Source organism: Punica granatum, chromosome 4 (assembly GCF_007655135.1).
Source record: "Punica granatum isolate Tunisia-2019 chromosome 4, ASM765513v2, whole genome shotgun sequence".
Classification (NCBI taxonomy): domain Eukaryota; kingdom Viridiplantae; phylum Streptophyta; class Magnoliopsida; order Myrtales; family Lythraceae; genus Punica; species Punica granatum.
Genome location: NC_045130.1, coordinates 31289155 through 31316404, shown reverse-complemented (window position 1 = coordinate 31316404; position 27250 = coordinate 31289155). Strand labels below are relative to the sequence as shown.

The 27250-nt window shown below is 35.8% G+C and overlaps 2 protein-coding genes across 5 annotated transcripts; both read right to left on the bottom strand.

The window, feature by feature from the left end:
• Positions 1–2014: 2014 nt before the first annotated feature.
• On the bottom strand, positions 2015–10100 carry LOC116202990 (translation initiation factor IF-2). 4 transcript variants are annotated; one of them, XM_031534626.1, is made up of 9 exons: positions 8230–10100; positions 7767–7838; positions 7561–7607; positions 6930–7041; positions 5750–5819; positions 5176–5506; positions 3585–4628; positions 3303–3452; positions 2015–3045 (listed from the first exon to the last, which is right to left on the bottom strand). In XM_031534626.1, exons 3-9 carry the CDS (start codon positions 7585–7587, stop codon positions 2611–2613), a joined length of 2169 nt encoding a protein of 722 aa, XP_031390486.1. In that variant the 5' UTR covers positions 7588–7607; positions 7767–7838; positions 8230–10100; the 3' UTR covers positions 2015–2610. The 4 variants fall into 4 exon arrangements, with proteins under 4 accessions (XP_031390486.1, XP_031390485.1, XP_031390483.1 ...); XM_031534625.1 differs by having other exon boundaries at positions 2015–2528; positions 2597–3045; positions 7561–7838; positions 8230–10099; XM_031534623.1 differs by having other exon boundaries at positions 7561–7838.
• Positions 10101–12917: 2817 nt separating this feature from the next.
• On the bottom strand, positions 12918–16602 carry LOC116205810 (ferredoxin--NADP reductase, root isozyme, chloroplastic-like). The gene is made up of 6 exons (XM_031538473.1): positions 16414–16602; positions 16179–16238; positions 15339–15671; positions 14797–15016; positions 13939–14179; positions 12918–13429 (listed from the first exon to the last, which is right to left on the bottom strand). The coding sequence occupies exons 1-6, from the start codon at positions 16435–16437 to the stop codon at positions 13171–13173; spliced, it is 1137 nt and encodes a 378-aa protein (XP_031394333.1). The 5' UTR covers positions 16438–16602; the 3' UTR covers positions 12918–13170.
• Positions 16603–27250: the final 10648 nt, after the last annotated feature.

Genomic DNA, 27250 nt, shown 5'->3' with positions numbered 1-27250 from the left:
ATAATTAGAAATCTGAAAACAAAATTAAGACGTACAAGTAATGAAAATTAAAATAATCTCTCTCAAAATTAAAAAAATAAAAAGTTCTTATACAACACAAATTCATGGTCCAATATCCCCGTGCTAATAAGCTTTTCATTTATTTGTTACCATTTTGTTTATATTTTTTTTACGTTACATGACGTGATATGATATGATTAAATCAGTAATTTGCAAGATTTTCTCCCTAATAGATTTTCTAAGAGATTTCTCATATTTATATATAAGGAAAGACCATAAATGAGAGACTATCTATTAGAAAATTTATTATTATATGTGTGTATATATATATATATATATTTGTACATCTGTGCATATATACATCATCTAGTCAAATTTTATAATTAAAACATCCGTGTCAGTACAATTGTGATCTTGATCGAAAATATGAAGATCACCTCAGCCTTTTCTCTTTCATTTGCAGCTGTAATGCTTCTTGTCTCATGCGGTATGATTTATTTATTCATTGGGTTAATAGCTCCATATAGTCTAACGTTTGAATGAATTCTTAGTTCTAATCCAAACTTGATTTTTTACCTGAAATATCCCAACGTTGACGTGTTGGTTTCAAATCTATCCCGAAGCTAACTTTCCGTCCAAAATTGACGGAATTGCACACGTGGCATGTTAATGTCACATCTATCCCGACACTTGTTACAAAATTAACGTGCCACGTGTGCAATTCCGTCAATTTTGGACAGAAAGTTAGCGTCGGGATAGATTTGAAACCAATATGTCAACGTTGGGATATCTCAAGTAAAAAATCAAGTTTGGGGTAGAACTAAAAATTCCTTCAAACGTTAGGCTATATGGCGCTATTATTCCTTTATTCATTTATATTTTACTATTTTACAACAGCAATAATCAAGTTAACTAATTACTTAGTTGGCTTTTAAATTCTTTATTTTTTTTTTGTGTCCATCCAGTATTCGAAAGCCAAATAAGTCCCGAGTAATTCAATTCAACAAATTATTTTAAATCCTTTTATTATTAATTTTTTAATCATAGGTACTATGCATGGAGAGGCAACGAAATGCGGACTCCCGATTCTTCCAATCTCTGACTGCTCAAATTTCGTATGTGTTCAAAGATGCCTTCAAAAGTATGGCTTGAGCATGGATGGTGCCTGTGTCGACTCGAAGCACTGTTGCTGCCAGGCCTTGCCGCTGGAGATCGCCGGGAGCCAGCGTTAATGCTCAGTATTTCAGCTCAATTATCAAAAAGAAAAAAAATAATAATATTAATGGTGCATGTTCACTGTTAATTACATGTCCATTATATACGATGGGATTATAAGGAAAACGCTTCGACTAATTAGCTGTAGAAAAGGAAGGGAACATCTTCGTTCTAAGATCAAGAGAACGACTTCCACGGCATTCAGATTGGAACCTAATCGCTAATTGAGAAGTGATCGGAACGACGGAACTTATGGAAACTAAAGATTTTGTTAAAACACAAATCTTCATAATCCATTGTTGTATAGTGAAACGAACTCGTGTTTATTGAATAAACCGGGAACGAAGTGTTGGTGTACATATGTTAGTTAAAAATCTAAAAGACTAAAACCAGCCCTTACAAGAGGCAAGGGCGCCAGTGGGCAAGTCTTCCCGGGGGTCATCAGGCTGATCGTTCCCTCCAGCAACAATGTTATCGGTTCCAGTCTCGGCTCTGCAGGATTTGGATATGCAACTCCAGTTGAGCTCGATCAAGTCTCGTCCTCTAGGTTCGAACTTAGCAAAAGGCATATTTGACAAACTTGAGCTGATCTCACATTCCGAAGGTCATTTGAAACGAAGATGAACGAACTCGAACTCAATTATCAAAATAATGAAGTCAAACTCGAGTGATTTAGAATACCGTGACTGTCAAAATTGTATGGACCTACAGCAATAACATTACATTTTATTTATTTATCTATTTCTTTATTTATTTTGCATAGGGACAATTAGAATATATTACATTTACAAACAGAAAAAAGAATTAAAGCAAATATATACATACCCATGACTTCATTGGACATGGACCATTTGAATTTGAAGTTGTCATTGGCAAAACTTAGCCCAACACGTCTCTTTGGACATGAAGTGCTTTCACATAAATGTTGGAAATTGGGACTTAACAAAGACTAGCATAAGATTTCGATGGCAGAATTCAACCGGACGAAATGTCCGAGAAGTAGACGGAGACGGAGACGAAACATGAAGTCTCAATAAAAGAGGCTGTGGCACTGCACAGTTCGCCTGCTTCAGTATACCATTGACCACTCCTAAACTTGTTTGCATAAAAACCTCCCTGGCAATTACAATTGTCACCCGTTTTGGAGAGGCAGTGTGCGTCCCGAGTTCATCGAAGAATTATTCAAGAGATTGCAGTGCTTTTCCCTTCGTATGACAACACTCTATAACTCCAAGTCCCCCAAAATTGACAGATTTACACAGCTCAGTATAGTCAACCATCATATGTGTGCTAGAAAAAATCTAAGCGGAGAGCTGCAAAAAAATGACACTTCTGTCATTGTATCAGACGAAATGCCTTATCAGCACAACAAATAAATTACCTCGTGGTGCTGTGTCAACACTCGATCCGAACGGCCCCACTCTCCGAGGAGATAAACTTGGGCTTCCTTATCACCTGCTCCAAGCACTGGATGACGTCCCCAACTTGAAAATCGTCCCAGTCTCGAATCACGAGCCCGCACTCGTTCCCCTTCGGCACCATGTCCACATCCTGCTTCTCTCGCTTGAGTGAGATGCAGGATCCCTCAAACATGACCTCTCCGCTCCTCAGGAGCCTCATAGTCGAAGACTTCACCACATGGCCATCTATGACTCGGCAACCCGCAATCCGCACGTCATCTCCCTTTGATTTGCTCCGTCCTTTGAGTTCAAAGATGTTAAGCACCTGGGCTTCTCCTGCTACTTGGGTCTCGGCAATTCCTGGGGCCTGCTCAACTATCAGATTGCCGATATCCTCCAAGAGATGGTAGATCACACGGTGCATTTTTATCTAACAAAATAGAATAAAATAATTAGATGAAATAGAAACTTTCTCAGGCAGAAGAAGCATTTCCGGGACGAAAGGATTTACAGATGCAAAGACAGAACAGGAAACTGAACCGATAGCTCGGTCAGATCTTATGGTCATTCAGATTCTGAAACTTACGGCAAAAAGATATCCAGAGCGCGAAACAAAGCCACGAAAAAGATTGAAATTTTGCGCATGAATTTTCAGTACGTCAACTGCTAAAAGCTAACTAAGATTACCTTAATGCTTGCTCTTGTTGCTGCCTGAGCAACAGCACTTGTTGGACTCTTTACATTGAATCCGACAATACATGCACCACAGGCCTGTGCTAGATCCATGTCAGACTGGGATATAGGCCCCACACCTACGTGGACCACATTCACGAAAACCTGATCGTCCAGTTGATGAGGAAAAGAGTGAGTAACGATTTGAGAAATCATACCAAGTCTATAAAATTGCTTACACTCAACGACAGAGATGTATTATGACAACAAAAAGGCATCCATGGTGATCTTGCATACCTGAGGGCTATTCAAACTCTTCAATGCATCTGTAACAGCTTGCACCGTGCCCTGTACATCTGCTTTCACAATTATTGACATTTCAACTCTCTCAAACCCTTCTTCTTCTGACAATGTCTCTGAAGTTGCTGGGCTTCCCTCACTGATCTTCCTCAGCCTGTCCTTCTCAAACTTTCTCTTTCGCCCTGAGCTGAGCATCCTGGCGCGTTCCTCTGATTCAACAACAACAATATCATCGCCAGCCATTGGAAGCCCCCTCAGCCCTTCAATCTCAACTGGCATTGCAGGAGTCGCTCTATCAGTCATCTTCCCTACCATATCTCTGATAGCCCTTATTCGGCCCCACTCTGAGCCCACAACCACATGCTGCCCACACAGCAAAGTGCCCGCCTTCACTATAGCAGTGGCCAATGGACCCCGGCCCCGATCAAGTCTTGCCTCCACAACATAAGCTTGGGCCGACCCATCGACACGGGCTTTCAGGTCCATGATCTCGGCCTGAAGAAGCAATGCCTCTTCCAATTTGTCCAGCCCAGTCTTTGCCATCGCTGACACCTCCACCACCTGAACATCCCCACCCATCTCCTCCAACAGCAACCCCTCAGAGGCGAGCTGGAGCTTGACACGCTCAGGATCAGCCGCTGGTTTGTCACACTTATTGATCGCAACAACAATAGGCACATTGGCCAGTTTTGCATGGGCCATGGCTTCTCGTGTCTGGGGCATGACTCCATCATCAGCAGCAACTACTAACACAACTATGTCTGTAACTGCTGCCCCTCTCGCTCGCATTGCACTAAAAGCGGCATGACCTGGAGTGTCAAGGAATGTTATTGATGCCCCAGAGGGCATCCCCACCACGAAGGCTCCAACATGTTGTGTAATGCCTCCAGCCTCTCGAGCAGCTACAGAAGTCTGACGAAGGGCATCCAAAAGGGAAGTTTTTCCATGGTCGACGTGGCCCATGACTGTCACAACAGGAGGCCGAGGAACGATTTCTGAACCTTCTTTAGAGTGAAGTCTCCGAACATTGACCTCCACTTCCTGCAACAATTTTTTTGGGGATTATACGGAAGAGATTAAATGGAAAAGGCATCAAATAGGATACCAACCCCTACAGATACAAATGAGGCAAAAGGTATCCAAATAAGGGACCACAATAACATCATAGTGAGTCCGTCATATCTACAAATACATATCTATCCCATGCACAACCTTTGCGATTACTAACACAACAGTGTAATGGGCATGATACAGTAAATGAAGTCCTAGGAATCCACCTCAGAACTGTGATAATCATCATAAAAAGAGAAAAAAACTGAAGGGAAGTACAAATCGGATCTTACTCAAAGCCACTGAAGGTAAGATTTTGCTATTAGGTTTAAAAGTGACACCATAACAAGTAGAAGATAAGCAATCTAAATGATCTCCTAGCAATGGGCTTTATCATTTCACAATCCCATTCCTATATTTCCACCTCTTGCCCCCAATCGTATTTTTTTGTTCCTCCATTAATCAACATACCTACTCAGATAAAAATGCGATGCTCAAGTGAAAAGATGGAAGCTACTTTTCAAGGTTGGAAGCATACCATAGCGACAAGTTCGGCAATATCAATGCTGAGAGGAACAAACTCTGATTCAACCTTCTCCCCAACATTCACGAGTATATCTTGCAGTGAAGAAATTGATGCTCCAGTACGCTTAGCTAGCTCCAGAATGGTCATGCCTTCAAAAATGTCAATTGTTTTATCTTGAGAGGCTTTAGCTGATGTCTTTCGCTTGGATGGCACATAAGGAGCTTCAACAGGCGGCTGGGTCCGGGTCTCCCTCTTCACATATTTTCCTTTCTTGCCAGTTTTCAAGCCCAATGGCTCATCACTTCTCTGTCTCGCTTGCAGACATGGACTTGTATGGAAACACCTAAATAATAAGGGAAAAAAAAAGAAAAAAGATTCTTACATGTTTCTGCATGTAAACAACTTAACACTCTTAGTAAGTGCATTTCATATTAATCAGCACCTTCGTCAACAAAATTCTCCAAAAATTAAATCTGACCACATTATTTGATGAGTTCCCAAAAGTTCTGTATTCAAAACCTTATAAGTTTAGCTGATCGTGCTACTTATGAAGAACATTGTCTTAGTAAAAGAATTATCAAATTACCGGAATGAGTGCTGTTCCTGCAGGACCTTGCCACATGCAGCCCTTTGGAGAACTGAGATGACAGAGTGATCTGCAACAAAATATTTAAGTAATAGGATCATCACGACATCCACATAATTCAAACTTCCATTTTGTGTACTCCTTGTCTGCCCCTTCCTCTCTTTACAGCTTGTTTGGATTGACGGTTATCAAGGGTCATGGAGGGCTGCGTTATGGAGGGTAATTATATAATTTGTATAATAACCCTCCTTAATCCCTCTTAACCCACAATCCAAACAAGCTCTTATACCTTGTTTGGATTGAGGTTCATGGAGGGTTATGAAGGGATGGGTTATGGAGGGATTCTAATAACCCATGTTTGGCTTTTAAAATTTTTAAGAGGCGGATGGTTAAGGAGGGATAACTAATCCCACCATATCCCTTCATAACCTTTATATTTTAATCCCACCAATTTGGGGTGTTATGGAGGGATAAGAAGATCAACCATTGAAATAACATTATAAAATTAATCAATGGTCAAGATCTTTTCTAAATTTTCTCACCGTCCCAGCCCACCCTTTAATGAACTTTATCCAAACATAGGTTATGGAGAATTAAAGAATCCCTTCATATCCCACCCATCCCATCCCTCCATAACCCATCCCACCCCACCCCTCCATAACCTTCCATAACATGCTATCCAAACAAAGTGTTAAAGTCAACAGAGGGGCTGCATTTTCTTAAAGCAACTAACATCACAAGGCTGTGCACTATGTATTCGTGCTCCCTCTAACAACAGAAGTTATAGTTTTTTTTTTTGTTTTTGGGAAAATGTCAAGTGTGACAATTCTCCCATGCTACCAGCATGAAGGTGACCAAAGAATGCAAAGAAGTGAAAACTAGAGCCTAAAACAGTTAAAACAGAGAGAGAAGCTAAGAAAATAAAGGTGTAATTGATGTCTATAATATGAATATATGGCCAGGTGAACAAGAATCTTTTTTTTTTTCCTTGGGGATAATTACAACAATCATACTTTAATCAATGGAAGTAAACTTCATATGCTTGTGTCGAAAGCCAAAAGAACAGATAATTTGATATCTAAGTCCCAGAGGAAAATTGATAATAAGGAATACTCTGTTCAAAGTTTGTGACTTCGCTTAAGGATGTCGTATTATAAATGCAAGATAATGCAAGGCTGACCTGATTTACAGGAGTCTATAGCAGAGACAGATCTTGCCACTTGTTCAACATGAGAGGCAGATATTCGTCCCGTGGAATGTCCTTGTGATAATATATGCCTAGCCCGAAGACCCTGCGAAATCCAAGTAAGTCAAGCATCGGTTGCATGACAATGTGAACTAATTAGAGTATATCGCACAGTTTAAGAATTAGCATCTCTTCCATAATATAACTTGTCGTGTCTTAAAAAGATTTACTTTATGACTTCCATGTACAAATAAATCCCAATTTGCCTTAGCTTCGGAATGAAAATGAACCTTCTGGTCACCAGTGGCCTCCAGAATCAACAGTTGATATTCACTTTCAGGCATATAGTTAGAGGATAGTCTAGTTGCTTTCTACTTATTAACTAAAGAACTCATACTCAAGCCGTTTCGTTCGAAGGAGAATACAATACATCTGCACAGGGGTGAAAAATAGTTGCAAACAGAGTATAGTGAGGAATAGCAGCAATCTAAACTAAGTTCACCAATAACCAGTGAGATAAATTGATTGACACAATATGCTTGAAGTTTAATTAAGTAATGAGATTGATACCAAAACCAAGTTCACGCTTAAGCAGGGTTTTGAGCTTAAGACAGGACAGACATACCTTGCTTGCAAAAGCTCTCCAAGCCATTCATAAGTATTGCAAAATCCCTGTACAGTTTGAGAGGCACAACGAAGTGTAGGGATGGGAGCAAAGTGACGGCACAAGGCAGTTGCTCCCAATGAGGCAATAATTGCAGATTAATGCCACTCTTAATTCAGCCAGAAAAATCTACAATTACAAAACCATAAAGGTGAATTTTTCAATACCGCTTTCACTTCATTCAGGCAATAACCTCAGCAGCTGAGCAAGCGGAGCGGCAGATAAGCAGCAGAAGGGAGCTTCAGATAAGAAAAGAATCAACATGAACTGAAAATGCCCAGAAAATTTCCTCTTCGGAATCACGCATCGAACCACAAAATCGGGAAAAACAATAGCCAGTCGAGTAAACCCAAAATGCACGTCTTGAATTGATTCATCTTTTTAGCTTTCCGAAAAACTGAGAGGAATACAGAGGAAAGCAATCCCAAGAACTCAATTCAAATAGGTCTGTCCATACACCAAGATGATCAAACAAATTCCATGAATAATAACTTCTGTAAGAACCCGCGCGCGAACAATGGGATGATGAATAACCTACCCATCTAAATGCTTTACTTTCAGAGATCAAAAGCAGCGACATTTCAAGCAAACAACAGACGACAGTCGGGGTAGGGGCAGTTTGTGCTTTACCTTCTTACACTTTCAGCAAGTGTCGGGGAGAAGACGGAGGACGGCCGAGGGAGCCGAGAGAAGCACGAGCAGCACCCAGCGGCCGCCAAAAGACAGAGGACAGAGCAGCGGGCGGACCTCGGGAGAGACGGAGGATAGAGGCTCGCAAGCAGGGAAACTACGGAGGGACTCCGGAGGACTGAGGAGCAGCCGACTTGTAGGGAGAGGTGATGTCGGCACCGGCGTCGGAACGGAAGGCGTCGCGTCGGGTCGGAGATGGCAGAGGAGTCGGATAGTCGGCGTGGAGGCAGAGCCGAGAGCTTGAGGTGTGAGTGGCCGACGCTGCCGCAGCAGAACTTGAATTTTTTTTTTCCAGCTTTTTTTCTTATTATTATGTTATTTTTCCTTTTCACTCATCGGGCTATCAGGCCGTGCCAGGCCCGATGCATCTGGCCCGGCCCATCACGGTATCTTTCTATGCGGGGCCGGCGGCCCGATAAACCTTAGCCCAGGCGCAGCCTTATTGTGCCGGCCCTAGGCCATGCCACACCCATGCCATCATGCCAGTCTATTACGTCACAATACATAAAAGTTGACGAGCATTTATGAAACATTGTCATTTGAAAACCCTCAGATTAATCGCTTGTTTCATTAGTCAAAAAATTTAATTCACTAATGATATTTGTACCTTGCTTATTTTTGTCATCTTTTCCTAATTGGTTAAATGATTTTGGTCATATTTTTTAATTGGATTAAAATCAACAAATTATCTATAATTACTCCAAGTTATTTATGCACATTACAATGCTTGCATTTATTTTTATTTTTGTTTGCCACAAATTTAACAGGCTTTCCTCAAAAATGAAAAAAATGTATATAACTCAAGAACTTGAAAAGACATCTTGAAATATAAAATGTTATTCGTGCACTTTAATTGACTTCATACTAAAACTAGAATTTGGTGTCATTGTCATCATTGAATGATTCACTTGTCACCACATTTGCTCCTAAATTATTTTCCCCACAAATTTGCCTAAACCTTAGTTAACATTTATAACAGAAGTTTAACGTGGCAATTAGATGGCGCTATTTTTTTAATTATCTATGCTCCAAAATGGCTTCATTTCATGTTTTTTAAATATATATATATATATATATATATATATATTTCATTTTCTCCAATGGTAGGAGCCTGAAGGGGAAAAGGAAAAATTCTTTTGTCCGTAAGTACTGCATACGCAGATCGGAAGAGGGGGCTCCTCCGCCGGCCAAGACCCTCTCAAGCGAGGTCACTGGACCACGAGGCGGGGGAGCCTAGTCGGCCCCCCGGTTACCCCGTTTCTATTATTTCACTTCTTATAATTATAGATTTTTATATTTGTGTATTACTTAAGAATATACTAACATATATACGACATAACCAAGCTACTATACAGCAAGAAAAACATAAACAAACATAAAACCATCCCGACCTCTTTTCCTCGGTCAAGCTCGGCCTCAAGAGGTCACATTGGGACTGATTTCGAGCACTTGAAGATCATTGTCTTACGAACTTAGCATGTATCTAAAAAATTAATAGAAGGTAAAGAAGAAGCGGTATTCCATTATATATTTACATGTATGTTCGGGAAATGAAAGAATAAATGATTAATTGGGTCAAATCCAAGCTAGAAAGCTTTGGATTCAACGCCGAGCAGAGGCTGTAAAAGGCTAAAGGCCAGTATATACCTTGTTCGGGCAACTTTCGGACAAATCGAGCTTCAAGGGACCAAAACTGGGCAAACACTCGTCAATTCCTTACTTGGTTTAGCTAGAATAGGTATAATATATGTAAGTTTGGAATTTTTGGGTTGATTTCGGCAGAATTCCAGCACCTGAATAGCCAAAATCTTTTCTAACTCTGAAATTAACCCTTTATTTATAGAGAAAGGGGGTCGGGAATTGATTTGTAATTTAAAAAACTATGGCGTCAAAACAAAAGATTTTTTGAATTTTCGGAGGTCCGGAGGACGCCAGTTGTCAATCTAGATAAGGATGGAACGATTAGCTAGGGGCGAGTACCAAGTGCGTCCGGCGCGCTAGGCGTAGGTACCATCCCGCCTCCATTTGTTGGTGTGGGTTATTTCTGCAGTAGCGCTCCTTATTTTCTCTAGAAGACGGAATTGAGTTCAATTAGATCGATTTGGACTAGTCTGGTCGGATCTAATAGCGCCTCAGCCCCTAAACTTCTAAAAAAACTTCATTTTCACCCTTTTAAAAGATTTGAAGCACATCTTGGCGGAGAAAATTCACCGAAAAATATTTTCAAATTCGGAAAATAATTATTTGATTGAGAATACCCCGAACTTAATATTTCTCGCTACGTGAGAATATTGGTTTCTTCGTCACGAAACCCTTCTTCTATTGAATAAAATACGGTAATCAAAGGGTTTTGAACTTTTATCGATCATGGACTATTAAGGTGCCATTTTTACTAAAAAATACAGGTGATAGGGTTTTGAAATAAGACCACCAGGGATCGCATGTTGTTTTCTGAAAACCACTTGCTCATGCAATCCCTGAGGAAAAATATCGCTAAGTACGCCGTACTGTTTTTAAAGGGGGCACCAGTAAAGGAATACTCAAGAGTGGACACTCAAAGACTTATATGATATGTCTCGAAGACTGTTTTCTGAGGTTCTTCCTCTATAAGCTCTCATGCTTGCTTATGCTCTCTGACCAATGATGTGCTTAAGGATCATTTGACCGAGTTGGGGCTGAAACGAGGTGCTTACGTCCGAGTTCATTTTAATATACTTTTTATGTTCCTTTTTATATTATAATTCTTTTTATTTTGAAACACCAGTTTTTCTATTAAGATCAATAATATTTTTTAATTATTATTACTTTCAAGTTTCAAACAATATTTTTCCATAATTTTTTACTAAAAATTAAAGTAAGTTTAAATAGTACAATAACAGTTATGCATTTCTATTCTTTCAACTAATTCTTTAAGTGTGGTTATTTGTCAATTGGTTAATTGCAATACTTTCTATTTTTGTCAATTATTTATATTTTCTAATTTATGCGCAAATTGACTATTCTAATTCTATTTAATATGCTCTTATTTGATGCAAAATGTAGGTAGTTTTATGATATAGTACAGATATAAATTCTAGTCTTTGAACTAATTTTAATTTCGTTATTTGTCAAATGATTAATTGTAATACTTTCTTTATAGTTTATTTTTTTGCCAATTATTTATATTTTCTAATTTATGCGCAAATTGACTATACTTTCTTTAGTTTGGTCATTTGTCAAATGGTTAATTGCAATACTTTATTTATATTTTTTCTGTCAATTGTTCGCAAATTGACTATTCTAGCTTTAATATGCCTTTATATAGTGCAAAATGTAGTTAGTTTTACTGATTGAGAAATGTCAATTAGGATGGAGAAATCAGGCAGAGGGATAATTTTGAGATATTGAATCCGTGATGTCCTGTATCGGCGAGGATTAGGGTAAATTACACAAGGAGTACAAAATGTTTTGAAAATGTATCACTTTGATACAAAAAAATTTAAAATGTAACAATTGAGTACAAAAAGGTTGAAAATGTTGCAATCAGATACATTTCGTCCATTCGTCATTGACGTCATTGAAAAATGCTAACGTGGAAGAATTTTAAAAAAACAAAAAAAAAACAATAATAAAAACATTAAAAAAATCTTTGACTGGTGGAGATGACTTCGACCTGTGACTTCGACCGACTGGCGAGGATGACTTCGACCGGTAGGAATGACACCTGCTCTTCGACACCACCATCGTCGCCCGCTCTTCGACACCACCACCGTTGCTCGCGACATGAAACGGGACCGATCGAAGAACAACACTGATTCAAACCCCATGAACAATAATTCAAGAGCAACCTTACTGATTCAATGATGACCGAATCGACGAGACCGACGACCAGAGGAAGAGCTCAAACCTCACTGATTCAATCAAAGAGCAAGACAAATCAAGCAATAATCGTAACTTTTGAAATCAGAGTAGTGGCCTCCTGGCCTCATAACAACATCGCACAAACCAGAAAAGACCAAATGAGAATGAGGAGCAAGTCGTGGAGCCCTTGCAATCACTGGTAGCACCACTATGATAGCGCCCCTGCAGCCACTGCTAACACCACCACCGCGACAAGCGCACCCACCCCTTTTCTGATATTTTTTTTACTAGAAAGGGAAAAAAATAAAAACAAGCCCACAATTGAAGGGGGGAACCAGCGACCCCCCAACCAAAAAAATCAAGGTTACCGGCAAACTCTGAGCCATCCGACGGTTTCGAATCGAGGGTGAGATCATACGAGCGGTGCCCCTACCCTCGATTAGAGAGATCTCCAGCGTTGGAGATCTCTCGAATCGGGGGCAGGGGTGCCTCCCGCCGATAACCTCGATCGGGGGTGGGGTCACCAGTGGGGGCACCCCTGCCCCAGGCCTAATGAGATCTCCCCCCTCTGATAGAGGGAGATCTCGTTTTTTATTTTATTTTTTATTATTTAAAATTAAATTATTCATTTTAAATTTTAAGTCAATGTAGAATATCCCTTACAAGTCAGTTATCACCTCAGTACAGACTAACGGCGTGAATCGGGAATTGACGGAATGCATTTGATTGCAACATTTTTAACCTTTGTGTACTCGATTGCCATGTTTTTAATTTTTTGCACCAAGTGATACATTTCCAAAATATTTTGTACTCTGGTGTAATTTACCCACGACGAGGACACTAGTTGTTGCTGACCTCCAACAGAGACAGTACAATTCAGGAACAAATGCAAGAATTGCTCCTCCTCGTCCAATGATAATCTTAATTACTCAACCCCTAAAATTATTCAATGGTACAAAGATGGCTTCCCCCTGCCCGAAATCAATGGGGAGCAACCCCGCACAGCTCAATAAGCTCAAACATCGGATAGCACAAAACCAACTAATAGACCTCGACATGCCACTGCTTGTTCTTCTTGAGCTGCGAGAGCTTCTCGTCCCAGCTCTCCCCTCTCAGCTCTGCAACCTTCCTCAGCGTATCCTGGATTCCTGGCATCATCCCCTTGAGCCCACAAAAGTATATATGTGCCCCATTATCAAGTAGCCTGAAGATCTCGTCGCTGTACTCCTCGATCTTGTCCTGCACGTACATCTTCCCACCACTCTTGTTCTTCTGCTCTCTGCTCAGCGCCGTGTTGTACCTGAAGCAACGTTTCAAAACAGGATAAATCATTTAACTGGAAAAAAAATAATAAAATAACTAAAAGAGCAGCTCTTAGAGAAGATGAGATGGATAGAATAGTCATGTCTTCAAATTACTAGGTATACCTACTTTCCCAATAAAAACAACAAAGAAACTGGTAAATACAGCTGTTTCAAAATAGAACAGTGGTAACTGTTTCATATAGAACACAGAGATTTGAAACTAAGTCTTTTTTTAACTCCTGATCAGATCGATTTCACAAGTCGGGAAGCTTCTTACTCCTTCCAACTTGGAGTTTTTATTGAATTGTAAACCTAAAGTTTTGATAAACTAAGAAAACCAGTTGAACCGCTTAACTATTGAAACTTCTCGTTCCTTGAACTCTTTGTGGAATTTGGCATCTTCCTATTCCAGTTTTAACGCGTCTTGGGTATAATAGACATGCTTCATGTTCCATGTGAAACCCCATTGGATTGACCAGACCAAGTTGGTTTCTAAGACACTAACCTGAAATGGTCGGGATAGTCCTTGAGGTACTTTTTGAACTCCTCGTCATAAAGGAGGCTGTCAGAGTTGGCGACCCCAAGGAAGAGCCAGGCGAGCCCACCAAACTTGTAGGTCGGAACTGACTCCATAAACATTCGCCGCAGATAGCCCCTGAAAGGAGCAATTCCAGTCCCAGTGGCAATCATTATATGGGTTGCATTTGGGTCATCTTCGGGCAATAGCATTATTTTGCCTGATGGGCCTGCAAAGAGTCATATACATCAATACTCTATTCGTTAAATCCTTAAATACTGTCCATAACTAACGCAAGGATACAGAAATCATATTAGGCATTTGGAGTATGCTTATTTGGCAAAAACTATGAACCCTGAAAAAGCTTTTTTCAGGAAAAAATATTTGGTGATATTATTAGCATATATTTCACAGTGAATCTTGTAGGGAAGAGTAATCTAGTTAGATTCATACTTGTACTGATTGAGAATTTAATTAAAAAGAAAAACCATTCTTCAACCTAGAAATTTGGGAAGAGTAATCCTAAATTAAACGCATCATGGGTCACTATCAAAATACATATGCAGCTATCTAACTTTTCTTTTTATAATCTTGAGAATAAACATTTTTTTTGTTTGGGGGGGGGGGGGGGGAGAGTTTTGTTGCATTGCACTTTACCATACAATTTATAACGCGATAACAGGCTGTCAAATGCAATTCAATATGTTCTGTTTATCATAAAATGGAATACCTTTCCCGTTGTTTGAGGAAAGACTCTAAAATTTTCAGATATCAAAGATAGGGAACATTTGAAGGAAAACCCCAAAAAGTAATGAATTCATTTCTCCAAACTGAATGACTGCTTACCTGTAATCTGCACCTTGTCACCCGACTTTGCGTTGCAAAGGAAGTTGCTGCAAACACCACTCTTGGAGGGATCTTCCTTTCCTGTCTCAGGGTCATAGTAAAGAGCACGGCGGACACAAAGGCTGGCTGTTTGGCCATCAAAAGAGTCTCCATACCTTGTGGAGGCAATTGAATAGAGCCTTACATTGTGAGGTGTCCCCGGTTTCTTTGGATTTTCACCCTGCAAAAAAGCAGGTATTATCAATGTTGTGTTTCCTACATAAAATAAGTGGAATAGTGATCCTAATGAACAATGATCAAATAGTTGAGACACTTCACTGAGTTCAGTTCTAATGAAAAATTACATAACGATGTCTCTTAGAAGACACTTATAACTTAATTTTATCTTTCCTTCCCCCCCCCCCCCCCCCCCCCCCCCCCCCCCCCCCCCCCCCGCTCCTTTTCTTTTTAACCTTCTTTTTGTGTTGAACCTGAATTTGTTGATCCCAAAAGATCACAAATTTGCAATCAGATGGCTTTAGAGGTTAAGAAATCTGACTTACAGGGGGGATAACACCGTAACTCTGCCCTTCCCAATAGGGAACATTACCGCCGTGATCGATCACAATGTGACAGACTTCCCCAGGAGCTTTGGGTCCTACGAGCCTCTCCACAGAAACAATTGTTGCCGTATATGGCGCCTTCGGCTTGTACAGATTGAGAGGGGGCTCTTTCGCATCCTCGAGTTCCAATGGAGCAACAGCTACCTTGGGCACACTTGCTTGTTGCAAGGACATGCATACTACATACTGATCGCTCAATCTTTTGCTTCTTGTTTTTGAGCTCAGAGTTGAGAAAGGGGCCCACGATGTGCCTTGGAAACTTATACTTTGTGCCTGCAGAAATTGGAATAGAAGGTGTGAACACTAAAGATGTTATTAACCGGACGCACATCAAAATTTGAGAATTGACAAATAAAAGAGCAAACTTGTGGCCAGGAAGATACAATACAGGTTGTGTTCACGAAATAAATAATGTAAATAGATGTTGAAATTGAAAGCTAATGGAGTACTCTTCATAGCAGAACATGACTTGGGCAATAGTGTAGCTAAAACAACTCAAAACCATCACCATGGATTCGACAATAGTGTAGCTAAAATCACCAATGATCGAAACATTTTGACATGAGCTCGAAATGCCGACTAAACCAACACAAGTGACATAACTTGAAATGCCATTGTTATTAGCAACTAAGCGTAAAAGCAGGGATTCTCGAAGCATAATTACGATCATTCCTTAAATTCATTCAGATCGACGGCAGCAGACATTCAAGGGACAAGAATCAAGAAATCCCACAACAAAAAAAGAATAGATTTCTCCCGATGAAGTGAAGAAGTCTTGACCTTAAATACGGATTGCTTGAGGGACGACGAGTCGCTGCCCACAGGAACCGAAACAGCAACCTGCCCAAAAAAAAAAAAACCATAAAACTCTGTCAAGCCCTCCGACCAAATGCATCGAGAGCTGCCGAAAGACAAGCCAATCTTCATCAAACAGAGCTCAATTTCCAATTATCTTTCATGGAAATCTAACAGAAAAAAGATCCGGGAAGAGAGCAGGCTCAGCGGTTCGACGGACCTGAGAGAAGGCGGAATGAGCCATTGCTGAAGGTGACGAGGAATGAGATTAGGAGATTCGCAATTGGGAGAAGAAGAAATGGTGGCTGCTCGAGAGAGAGTTGACTCTCTGATCAGATCAGTACCTATAAACAGAGGGAAGCAGAAGAGGGGCAGAAGGGTAGAGCTGCTGAGCTCTTGGAGGGTGGCAAAAGACAAGTCTTTTTAGTTTTGATTTTTGCTCTTTGTTAGAATTAAAAACATAAAAATATATATTTTATTAACCAACCAATAAATAAAAGAGTAAATAGCAATTTGGTTCCTGACTTTTCACGATTGCAACAATTTAATCTCCGACTTATTTTTTGCATCAATTTGATCTTTGATTTTTTCACAATTGCATCAACTAGTTTTAGTTACATCATTTAGGTCCCTCACTTTGAAAAATTTGCACAATTTTGGACCTAAATGAGGAACCTAAATGATGTAACGATGTCCAAATTGATGCAAATTGTTAAAGTTCAAGGACTAAGTTATGCAAAAATAAGTGAAGGACTAAATTGACGTATTCCTGAAAAGGGAGGGATCAAATTGCCTATTTACTCTAAATAAAACTTCCTAAGATCCCATCAAAATAAATAAATAAAAAATCAATATAGATATATAAAAATAAAAGCTGCAAGCAAAACAGTTATAGCGCAGTAGGGCGCGTCTGATAATTATGCTTTGTTTGGTTTTCAAGTAAAATATTTTATTTTATCCAACTCAACTTTATTCTTTCATAAAGTCAACACTGCAGTCGTTACTGTTTTATCTTTTTCTCCATTTAATAACAAAATTTCACTCATATTTTTTCCTAATCATTTTTATAATTAATTTTTTGATAATAAATTCACCATCTACTTTCACACATATATATACATTCATGTGTATTCTCGCCCATCCATATATTTGTTAACACTTGCAATCATTACATAAAATTAAGTTAAGTTGGATCATGATCCAACTTACAAACCAAGCGCAAGTTAAGGTATTCTAGATTCGATACTTATCGGGAGATTATACGTGCTTTATTATTAATATTATGATTTATATTTCATTGTACTTACGTCATGAGCCTCCTTTAGAAGGCAAAAAAATAAATAAAAATAAAAAATAAATAAAATAAATCCAGAGGAGAGTATGTCCTTTTATATTTTTTAAGTTTGTTTTAATTTAATAATTTATTTATAATATAATAAATTTTAATTAATAAAAAATAATATTTTATCAATGAAACAAGGAATAAAACTTTAAAAGATCTCAACAAAATAAATAAATAATTAATATATATAGATAAAAATAGATATATAAAATCTAGAAAATATATCTGAAGGTGGGAGAGATGGAGAAGTACTGAAATAAAATTACTAGAAAATAAGCGTTGGTTTCAAAATAAGTTAAGGAAACTAATTTAAAGTTGCTTAAAGTAAAAAAAAAGTAATTATTAATGCTTGAAACCGAATAAGCAGAAACATATTTTATAAACACCTATTAATCTGTTTGAGAAAATTGCGTTTGCAACTGCAATTTTGATCCAAATCATGGTTTCAAAAACTCTCACCAAATACCAAATCCGCTTATAATTAATTGGAAAAGTAATTATAAAACCTTCTACCGCACTCTCAAACGAACTTTTCATGTTCTTGCAATTTTAGAAATGAATTAATGGTGGCAATGGATGAGTGTTAAAGGACAAGAGCATGAAGAGTTGAGAGCATCTTTAGTGGGGAGTCCCAAGTCCCAGATTCATGACAAATATGTTATCTATCAATAATTCCGTCAATTTGTTGAATAAAGGCGGTGAAGTGGCAAACATAGAGACCAAAATAATATAAAATAATAAAGAAAAATTACAAAATAAATTGAAAGAATTCGGAGAAGGGAGTTTGCCATGTAAAGTTCACGATTTTTTGAATAAAAAAGGGGTAAATTGCATTTTTATTATTATTATCCCTAATTTTTATTGAAACTTAAAAATAATAACTTTTAAAAATTGCCACCTAAGCATAAATAAAATTGTGGCACTGAGTTAGCTGCTACATCGGCATTACTTAATAGTTTAATTGATGAAATGACCAAGTAAAATATTTATCATAATATAAAGGATTAAATTAAAAAAGGATTGAATTGACAGAAAAAGAAAATGATAAAATTGAACCTCCAATTAAACGTAAACGTCAAAGAGCAAGGCATACTTTTGCCTAAAAACTATGATAGATATAGATATAGATTTAGATATATCGTAAAAATGGTTGAATCATCAAAAGTTAAATATTTACAACCGAAGGCCCTTCCTTTTTCTTTCTATATGCATGGAATGGTGTTATTTTCTATCAAAGTATGGTGTTTGTATATCGTATGTTAGTATATTTAGATTACATCATTTAATACAATTAATTGATGCAAAATTTAATGCTAAAAGCTTACACTTTAAGAGGTTCAAATGACCACTATAAAAGAAGGCTCAATGTTTTACGAAAATATCGACAAATTATTACAGAATATAAGCAACGATCTAATTAATGATGACAAATAATATTAAAAATAAAACATGAAGTTTTCTTAAGTTTCAGAAATAGTATAAATATATGTAAAAGGTAGTGACTACTATCTCAATGAATTAACAAAGATGGGATGACATAAAACTTTTTTATGGAAATACAAAAAAAAAAGCATTCATTTTCCTTTTTCATGAATTTAATAATTTATTTATAATTTTAAATTCATGCCTAATAAAACAACATGATTAAAGACAAAATTTCTTTCTTTTTATTTTTTATCAATTAAATACTGGATAAAAATATAATAATAAAAATTAACTTAATAATATATAAAATAAAAGCGAAGAAATTTTCAGGAGTATGAAGACCATGTCAAACTCTCTCTTAATATATAAAACCTAAAAGTATGCAACTTTACAGTTACAGTATTTAGTTTGTAGTTTTGTTTTATAAATTTATAAATTTATTGTAAATAAACCAACATCACTAAAGGACAAAATCTCTTTCTTTTTATTTTTTTTATTAATTAAATATTGAACAAAATATATCATAATATAAGTTAAATGAATAAAATATAAAATAAAAGCAAATAAATTTGCAAGAGTATGAAAACCATATGAAACTCTCTCTTATAAAGCCCAAAAGTATACATAATATTTAGATGAATAATCCAACACGAGACAAAATCTCTTTCTTTTTTTTATTAATTAAATATTGAACAAAATATATCATAATAAAAATTAAATGAATAAAATATAAAATAAAAGCAAAGAAATTTGCAAGAGTATGAAAACCATATGAAACTCTCTCTTATAAAGTCCAAAAGTATTCAGCATTATAATATTTAGATTTAGATTTAGAATTAGATTAGATTTAGGTTTAAATTTAGATTAGACGAATTTAGATATTCTTATCTCCATGATGCACTATCTTCTAAAAGTTCAAGTAAAAAAGATCAGTACGAGAATTCAATAAATCCATAAAAAGAATTATTTGACATTACAACTACCAAAGTGATATCAATGTGAAAGTAATTAATAAAAATTCTACAATATATAATGAAATACACATAAATAATTATGAAAAAATTTCAAATAATTTACTTGTTACTCAAGTAAATCATGTCAAAAGCAAGCTTGAAAAATACAAATAGTTTACTTGAATGAACCGTATATTAATTAAGCCTTAATTAATATATTCCCAAGTAGCAAGAACGTGTAAAACTACCAATTGTCCTCTACAAATTTGACAACACATGAACATCAAAGGCCGGCTGATGTTGGAAAAGCCAAGAACTACGTATGTAAATGTCAAAGTCACATTAGTCCGTTTGATTTCATAATTTGATTTTAAAATTTTAACTCTAACTTTAACTCTACTCACTACACAACAAAAGTCAACAATACAATTATTATTTTTTCATTTTTCTTCAAATTTTTTAACCATTCAATTCAATTTTTAATAATAAATTCTCTCAACTATTCATTATTTTTTTTACATTTTTCTCATAATTCAACATCATAATCATTACAAATCAATTAAAATCAAAATTCAATTCAACTCAACTCTGAAACTAAACACATTAACAATGATTCTTATTAACTGATTTTTCTTTTATTAATTATATAATTATATAAAACTAGATGCAAGGTTGCCCATTATGCAAGTTCGTAGAAAAAGTAATAAAGTTTAATTTATTTGATATTTATGAAAATATATTTTAATTTATCGAGGGAACCTTTTTTAATCTCATTTTTATAATTTTTTTCGTGAATTAAAAATGTTTTTTTTACAAAAAATTTAGAAAAATGTAAAATTCCCCTTAAAAAGTGTGCTAATTATTTGCTAGTACTCACACTTTATAAAATGCCCTTGACTATTTATATATTAAAACATATATACCACCGTGAGCATTTAGGGAGGGTAATTAAGAGGATTGAGAATTTAGAAAAAAAATAAAAAATTTGATACTTATTCATAAATCAAGAATTTTTTTTTGGTATAGTAGCTAAGGTTATAATTATAACTTTGTTAATGATATTAATTGATCAAGTAGTTGAAGAGACAATCAAGAGTTGAGGATGACATTAATAGAAAATGTTAGCGTGACGCTAATCGCTGTGCTTATCATCTTAGTAATGTTGGGGTGGGGGCTATGTGTAGTATAGGAGCTGAGCTGATTATCATCTTATATCTTATATTATATAAGTAAAATTAACTCCTATTATAATAACTGATATATTATTAATGAAATAAAATTATCAAATTAATCTTTTAAGAAGATAAAACTATTAACCTGATTTCTATAGTAAGAATAATATCATTATAATATACAAATTTATGATTATATAAAAATAAAAATAAAATCTTTGAAAAATAAATATGTCATTAAATTTTATATTTTAAAGAATTGTTATCGAGTTTGTGTATGTATATATTTATACTAAACCTATCTAATGTACAAACGATTAAATAAATATACAATTAAACATTAATTAAGAGAAATTAGTTGCATATTTATTGAATCATTCAAAATTAGTCTAATTTTATGAATTAATTATTATATAAAACTCAAAATTAATCATTTAAAATGTTTCAATGTGTTAAGAATGAATCAGAATAATTATTATAAAAATGTTATATAAATGTTCCAAAACAAATAAACAAATATATAACACAAGTAATATAAACACCACCAAAAAATTTATTGATAAGATATAGAAATTTTAAAACAATTGTGGTCCTATAAAAGAAAATTTTATAACATATTACAATGAATTTAATCTCATAAATAAAATAAAATAAAACTTAAAACTTAAAACTAAAGATGACAAAACACTATCTTAGAAAGAGGACAAAAAAAATTTTATTCTAATACTAAAATTAATTAATGTAAGTGACAAATCTATATTAACAATTAACTTAAATATTATTATTATTATTATTATTATTATTATTATTATAATAAAAACCTATTTGACCACATTATTATAATAATTAACTTACTCTAATTTTTAACAAAAACATTGAAGATTACTAGTTAAAAATTACAATTGCTAAGTGAAAATACTTTTAATAATAAGATTGATATTTTAAAATGTAGCGGTTACAATAAACACATACATAGACATGTATAAAAAAAAAAAGAATCCGTGTGCTGAAAAAGACTAATTGACTAGTAAATTACCAAAATTTAATATTGTGCAATAATGCATAAGGTGCTATAAAAGAGGCTACTTAAGAGAAAGGACTCGAAATTAAAGATTTCAGTATTGACTTATAAGCAAGGTGAGTTGATTAAGGCGATGTAGCATTTGTTTATTTCAAAATATTATTTCCGTGTGAACCCTGTTATTCGGAAGCCTAATTGGACCTTAATTAATCCAGTCGAGCCGGGTTGGTCCACTACGGAGTAAAACTCTTACAGCGTAAATTTTCTACATTCACAATGACCCGAACCCGAGACCTTACTTAAGCGGAACGAGCACGAATCGGTTGAATTAATCCACGTTGGTGTTCCTCTCAAAATATTAAGTGTAATACCCAAGATCAATCCTATAGATTAGTCTCTTAATAGTAAATTTAATTTAATAGTATGTTTAAGTGTTCCTTAGTTAAGATTTGATTAGGTCTGCTTGGAGCTTTGAATCTGTTTAAGTCTGGGAAGGTTTGATCAAATTTTAAGATTTTTGAAAATAATTGAATTATGAATTTTTTTTTCCGGTATTTGTTCTTCCATATTATTGGACCTCAAAGATGTTTTTTAATGAATTTTTCATTGAGGTTTACCTTAATAAAAAGTCGATACGAATTTGAAAGAAATGGATTTTTAATAGGGACGGAAGTTTCCGTTGCTAAGCTTTTATACTAGATATGTCTGTCTCAACCCATAGCAATGCTAAAATTAAAAACAGTGCCAAGGTGATCTCTATTCCGTCTCTATGGGTGGTATAGAGACGGATTTGGCTGTCCCTATCTGGTAGTGAGGTATCCTCTTTATACAGTCGATTGTTTTAGAGACAAAATCCATGAAATGTATCATTTTATCATTGATTCCATTCAAAAACCGAAAATAATTTGGAAGCCGGTTCCAAATGTGTTACACGGATCAACCAATTCGGAAGACAATAATGTACCGACTTTATCACTCAAGAAAGAGAAGAATAATCAAATTCAATGGTCCAAAATTGTGCTCTTGGCGATCCATTTCAATAGATATAATCAACAAAAGCCTCCGGCCCCCAAGCCATGATGACACGATTAAAGCATAAAATTTATGCCAATAAGAAGAAAGACCAGAATAACTAGCTTTTGCTACGTCTTCAGATATGAAATTCATTTACACAAAGGAAATCTCAGTAATGAGACACTTTTGATGAAGGTCGAAACAGAGGTTCATCATCTGGGCAAGCTTCATTCAAAATTTTTACAGAAAAATAATAGCGATTCAAAAATTGAAGAAGACTCATCTGAATTCTGGGCGGTTTTTGACGATCAGGGGTAGAATTGAAGATTTCCTCGCTTCCCCCAGTCACGAGATCAGACAGTTGGCATGAACATCGAATTCTTTAGGCTCATGGCAACCAACTTCTCCAATCAACCGCTCGACGTCTGTTAACGCCGGAAAGGAGGGCATTATCATGTTCCCCGGTTGTTCTCTACGGCATCAACATGATCATGTTGCCAGACACTGATGCACGAGTATGCCATCTCCAAATTGAGACCGTTTGCGATGCCATCTCCTTTGCCCACCATCTCTTCCCGGCCATCATCATCGAAGCAAGGATAAGTAAACAGAGGAAATTGTAGAGCAAGACACCGCTTCCAATTGCTTCGGGGCTTCGATCCATTGAAGGAGGAAACGTCAAGGAAGGCAAAGCGGATTCATAGCCTTTCACCGGTTCCCACAGACAACGCCCTATTCCATCTCTATGGACATAACGACGGAACATAGACGAACTTTTCCGTCTATAAGTGACCAAATTTTACATTTTCAAAACCGTCTCAAGTGTGATATAGAGACGAAATTTTCTGTCTCAAGGAATGGAATATGGACGAAATTTTCGCCTCTAAAATATAAACAAAAAATCCTTGAAATTCGATTTTTTTTATTTTCTATTTTTAAAAATATAAATAATTGGGACAACTATCAAGAGGCCAGCACGTGGGAGCACCGTGTGCTCACACCTCCACTTTGCGTTGGTCGAGACTTGATCTTGGGCCACCTTATCACTGTGCTATACTCTAACATTTGTCTTCTTTGTACAATTGAATATATTTATAATATAAATTGGAGTATTATATTTTTACATTGGTATCCAATTTTTTTTATCAAAAAAATATTTTGTATAATAATGTTTGATGGACGGGTCCAATTTCCACGATCGATGCGGAGGAATATTCATTATCTACATATTGGCAATAAATAAAACAAATCACTATCTAATATTAGTAAAAGCTTCGTCAATATTCAATGTTCTTATCTTTAAGCTAGGGTTTGATGATGAAACATTCAATTGAATCGAGAATATTATGAATTGGTAAGACTTGCCTGACAAGGAATAATAGAAAAGCAATGTAGACTCGATGGATGCTTTAAATTTTTCGAAAATGTCGATATATGGGCGTTGGTGGGGGTAAAAGACGGTCGGATCGAAAGGGAGGAGAAGAAAAACTACGGAAGCAGTGTATTTTTCGAAGTAATCAACGAAACTTACGAAGATATCATGAAAATACGTTTACTTATTACATAAGGAATAGGGACAAAAATTTTCGTCTCTATGATATGGATAAAATAGGGACGGGGATTCCTTCTATATGATATGGACTGATATTTCTATCTCAAATTCCGTCCCTAGAGTATTGATGCATATCTCCATCTCAATTTCGCCTATACAGTAGGTAACTGAAATTTCCGTCTCAATTATGTCTCTATGTATAGATGAAATATATGTCTCTAATCCGTCCAAATATTTAGACAGATTGCATCGTTTTAAATTTTTCATCTCTATTTATACGGACGATATTTTAGTATGTAAGATCATCTCTATGCATATGGATGGTTCTTTTGGATAGAATGTTTTGTCCCAACATTGAGACAGAGTTTTCTGTTCAAATTTTCTGTCTATAAAATGTCGAGATAGAAATTCCGTCTCAAATTCTATCTCAACTACTTTCGTCTCTAATTTTAGACAGAAATTTTTTCGTCCCTTTTGACCGTCCCTATTTAGCGAAATTCTTGTAGTGCCTATCCCTGCAATCATTTTTCATATCTGGAATTTTACTATATTCCCATGTATTTGTTCCATCCTCTGTATAATCCCTTCTTTCTTTCTTTTTTTCACATGCACCTCTTGAGTAGATATTATTTACTTGACCACTTGGTGGCAAGCCACAGTGAAAATGGAAGATTCCTATTTTATTATAACATGAAAGGGTGGTGGAATAATTCAAGCACTTGGAACTTTGGAAAATGCTATTTTATTTGTCTGATGAAGATATTTGGGAACTTCTTTATGCAGAAATACATTCCTGGGAACAACGCATGTCCTTCGAACGTGGAGAAGACTGGCAAATTATTACCGAGAAAGCAAACTGATGGAAACAATAGCCAAAAGAAGATCAACAAGCGGAAGGATCCGTTAAAAACATAAAAGGACAAGCAACAGAGCATCTAAGCAGGGGCGGCTCAAGACCATTGGAGGCTTAAGGCAAAATATAAAATGAGGCCTTTTTTCTTTTTAATAAAATTTATAAATTTTTTATTTTTCGGTAGGATATAATTTTTTTTTTTTACTTTTTGAGATGTAAAATTACTTATTAAGCTTTTAGATTCAATTTCTTCTAATATTTCCTTTTCAATTGATAACATAACTAGACTTTTACTTGTTAAAAATTTATCAAGAGCTCCTTTGAGATTGAATTCAACTTTCAATTCTTCCTTTTTTTTTTTTTAGTTTTGAATAACTAAATTCATATTTCCTAGTTGACATATTTACCTATAAACACTACCAAAGAAACTCCTATGTATTACAAACAATAAAATATATGTAGAAACACTTCAAAATATATACCTGTAAACAATATATATTTAATAAAATAAAAATATAAATTAAAAAGAATAATAAAAGTTCATAACAATAAAACCCGATTAATTATGAAATTTGAAGGAGATCACTTGCTTCAACATGAGAGGGTTGCTTCAATTAAAGTGAGTGTAATTTAATAGAAAAGATGAGAAAAGAGAATAGTTGTGAGAATAATTAGAATTTAAAAGTAAAAGAACTCCTTTTATGGGAGTAAAATTTGAATTTTAAAACATTTATTGGAAATAGGCAGTTGGAGATAATTAAGGGGATTAACATTATAGGGGAGGAGATTAAGTTATAAGAGTAGTTGAAAATATTAAAGGAGAGAAAAAAAAGGAAGAAATAATAAAAGGATTAAGTAAATATTTAGATATGGAAGCTATGATTTATCAATTAATAAGTGGGAAGAAAATTTAGGAGTAGTTGAGGTTTAATTAGATAATTTAATAAATGATGCCTTGATTTTTTTTTTATATGTGAGGCTTTGATTGTTTATTAATTTTTGGATTTTTTTTTCACAAACCAAAAAATTAGGGGGCCTAATTTTTTATGAGGCCCAAGGCCATTGCCATCCTTGCCAAATGGAAGAGCCGCCCCTGCATCTAAGCTACCTTCCACACCATCATTGTGGTCCACATCAAGGCCATGAACAACAGAAAACAAGAACAAGCTGTGAACAAAAGGAATGCTGGAGAAGGATCATCTCGGAAAAAGAATCGATCATTCACTGCTCCCTCTCTAACCTGTGTCGTTCCAACTTTATTTATATTAATAAGATGAAGGAAATTTGCAGGAACACATCATCAGATTATTGTGATTGGCAAGGCCTGTCGAAACCCCCAAAATAAAATCGGTTTCCCCAAAACTTGTAGTAAGAAAAGGGTGAGAGCCGAGTCGAAATCCCAAAGGAGGCTAAAGGATTCTCTAAACCAATGAGCTTGCAAAGTAACGATAGGGAAATTTTGATAATCAAGAAACTAAATTGCAGCAAAAACAATTTAAAAGTGCAAGGGAGATTGAGTAATCAATAATCGAGAGACGTATGACTTGAGTTCGAAAACCACCTAGCGTTTGGTTGATCATAGAAGCATCAGAATGTAAATTCTAGCAGCTAAGATTCGATTCCCGCGACCGCAAGGAATCAACTAGCATCTAAATTCTAACTAGTCAAAACACCGTCTAACTAGTAAGTTCATCAACTAGTTAACAAGGTATCAACCGATTCCCT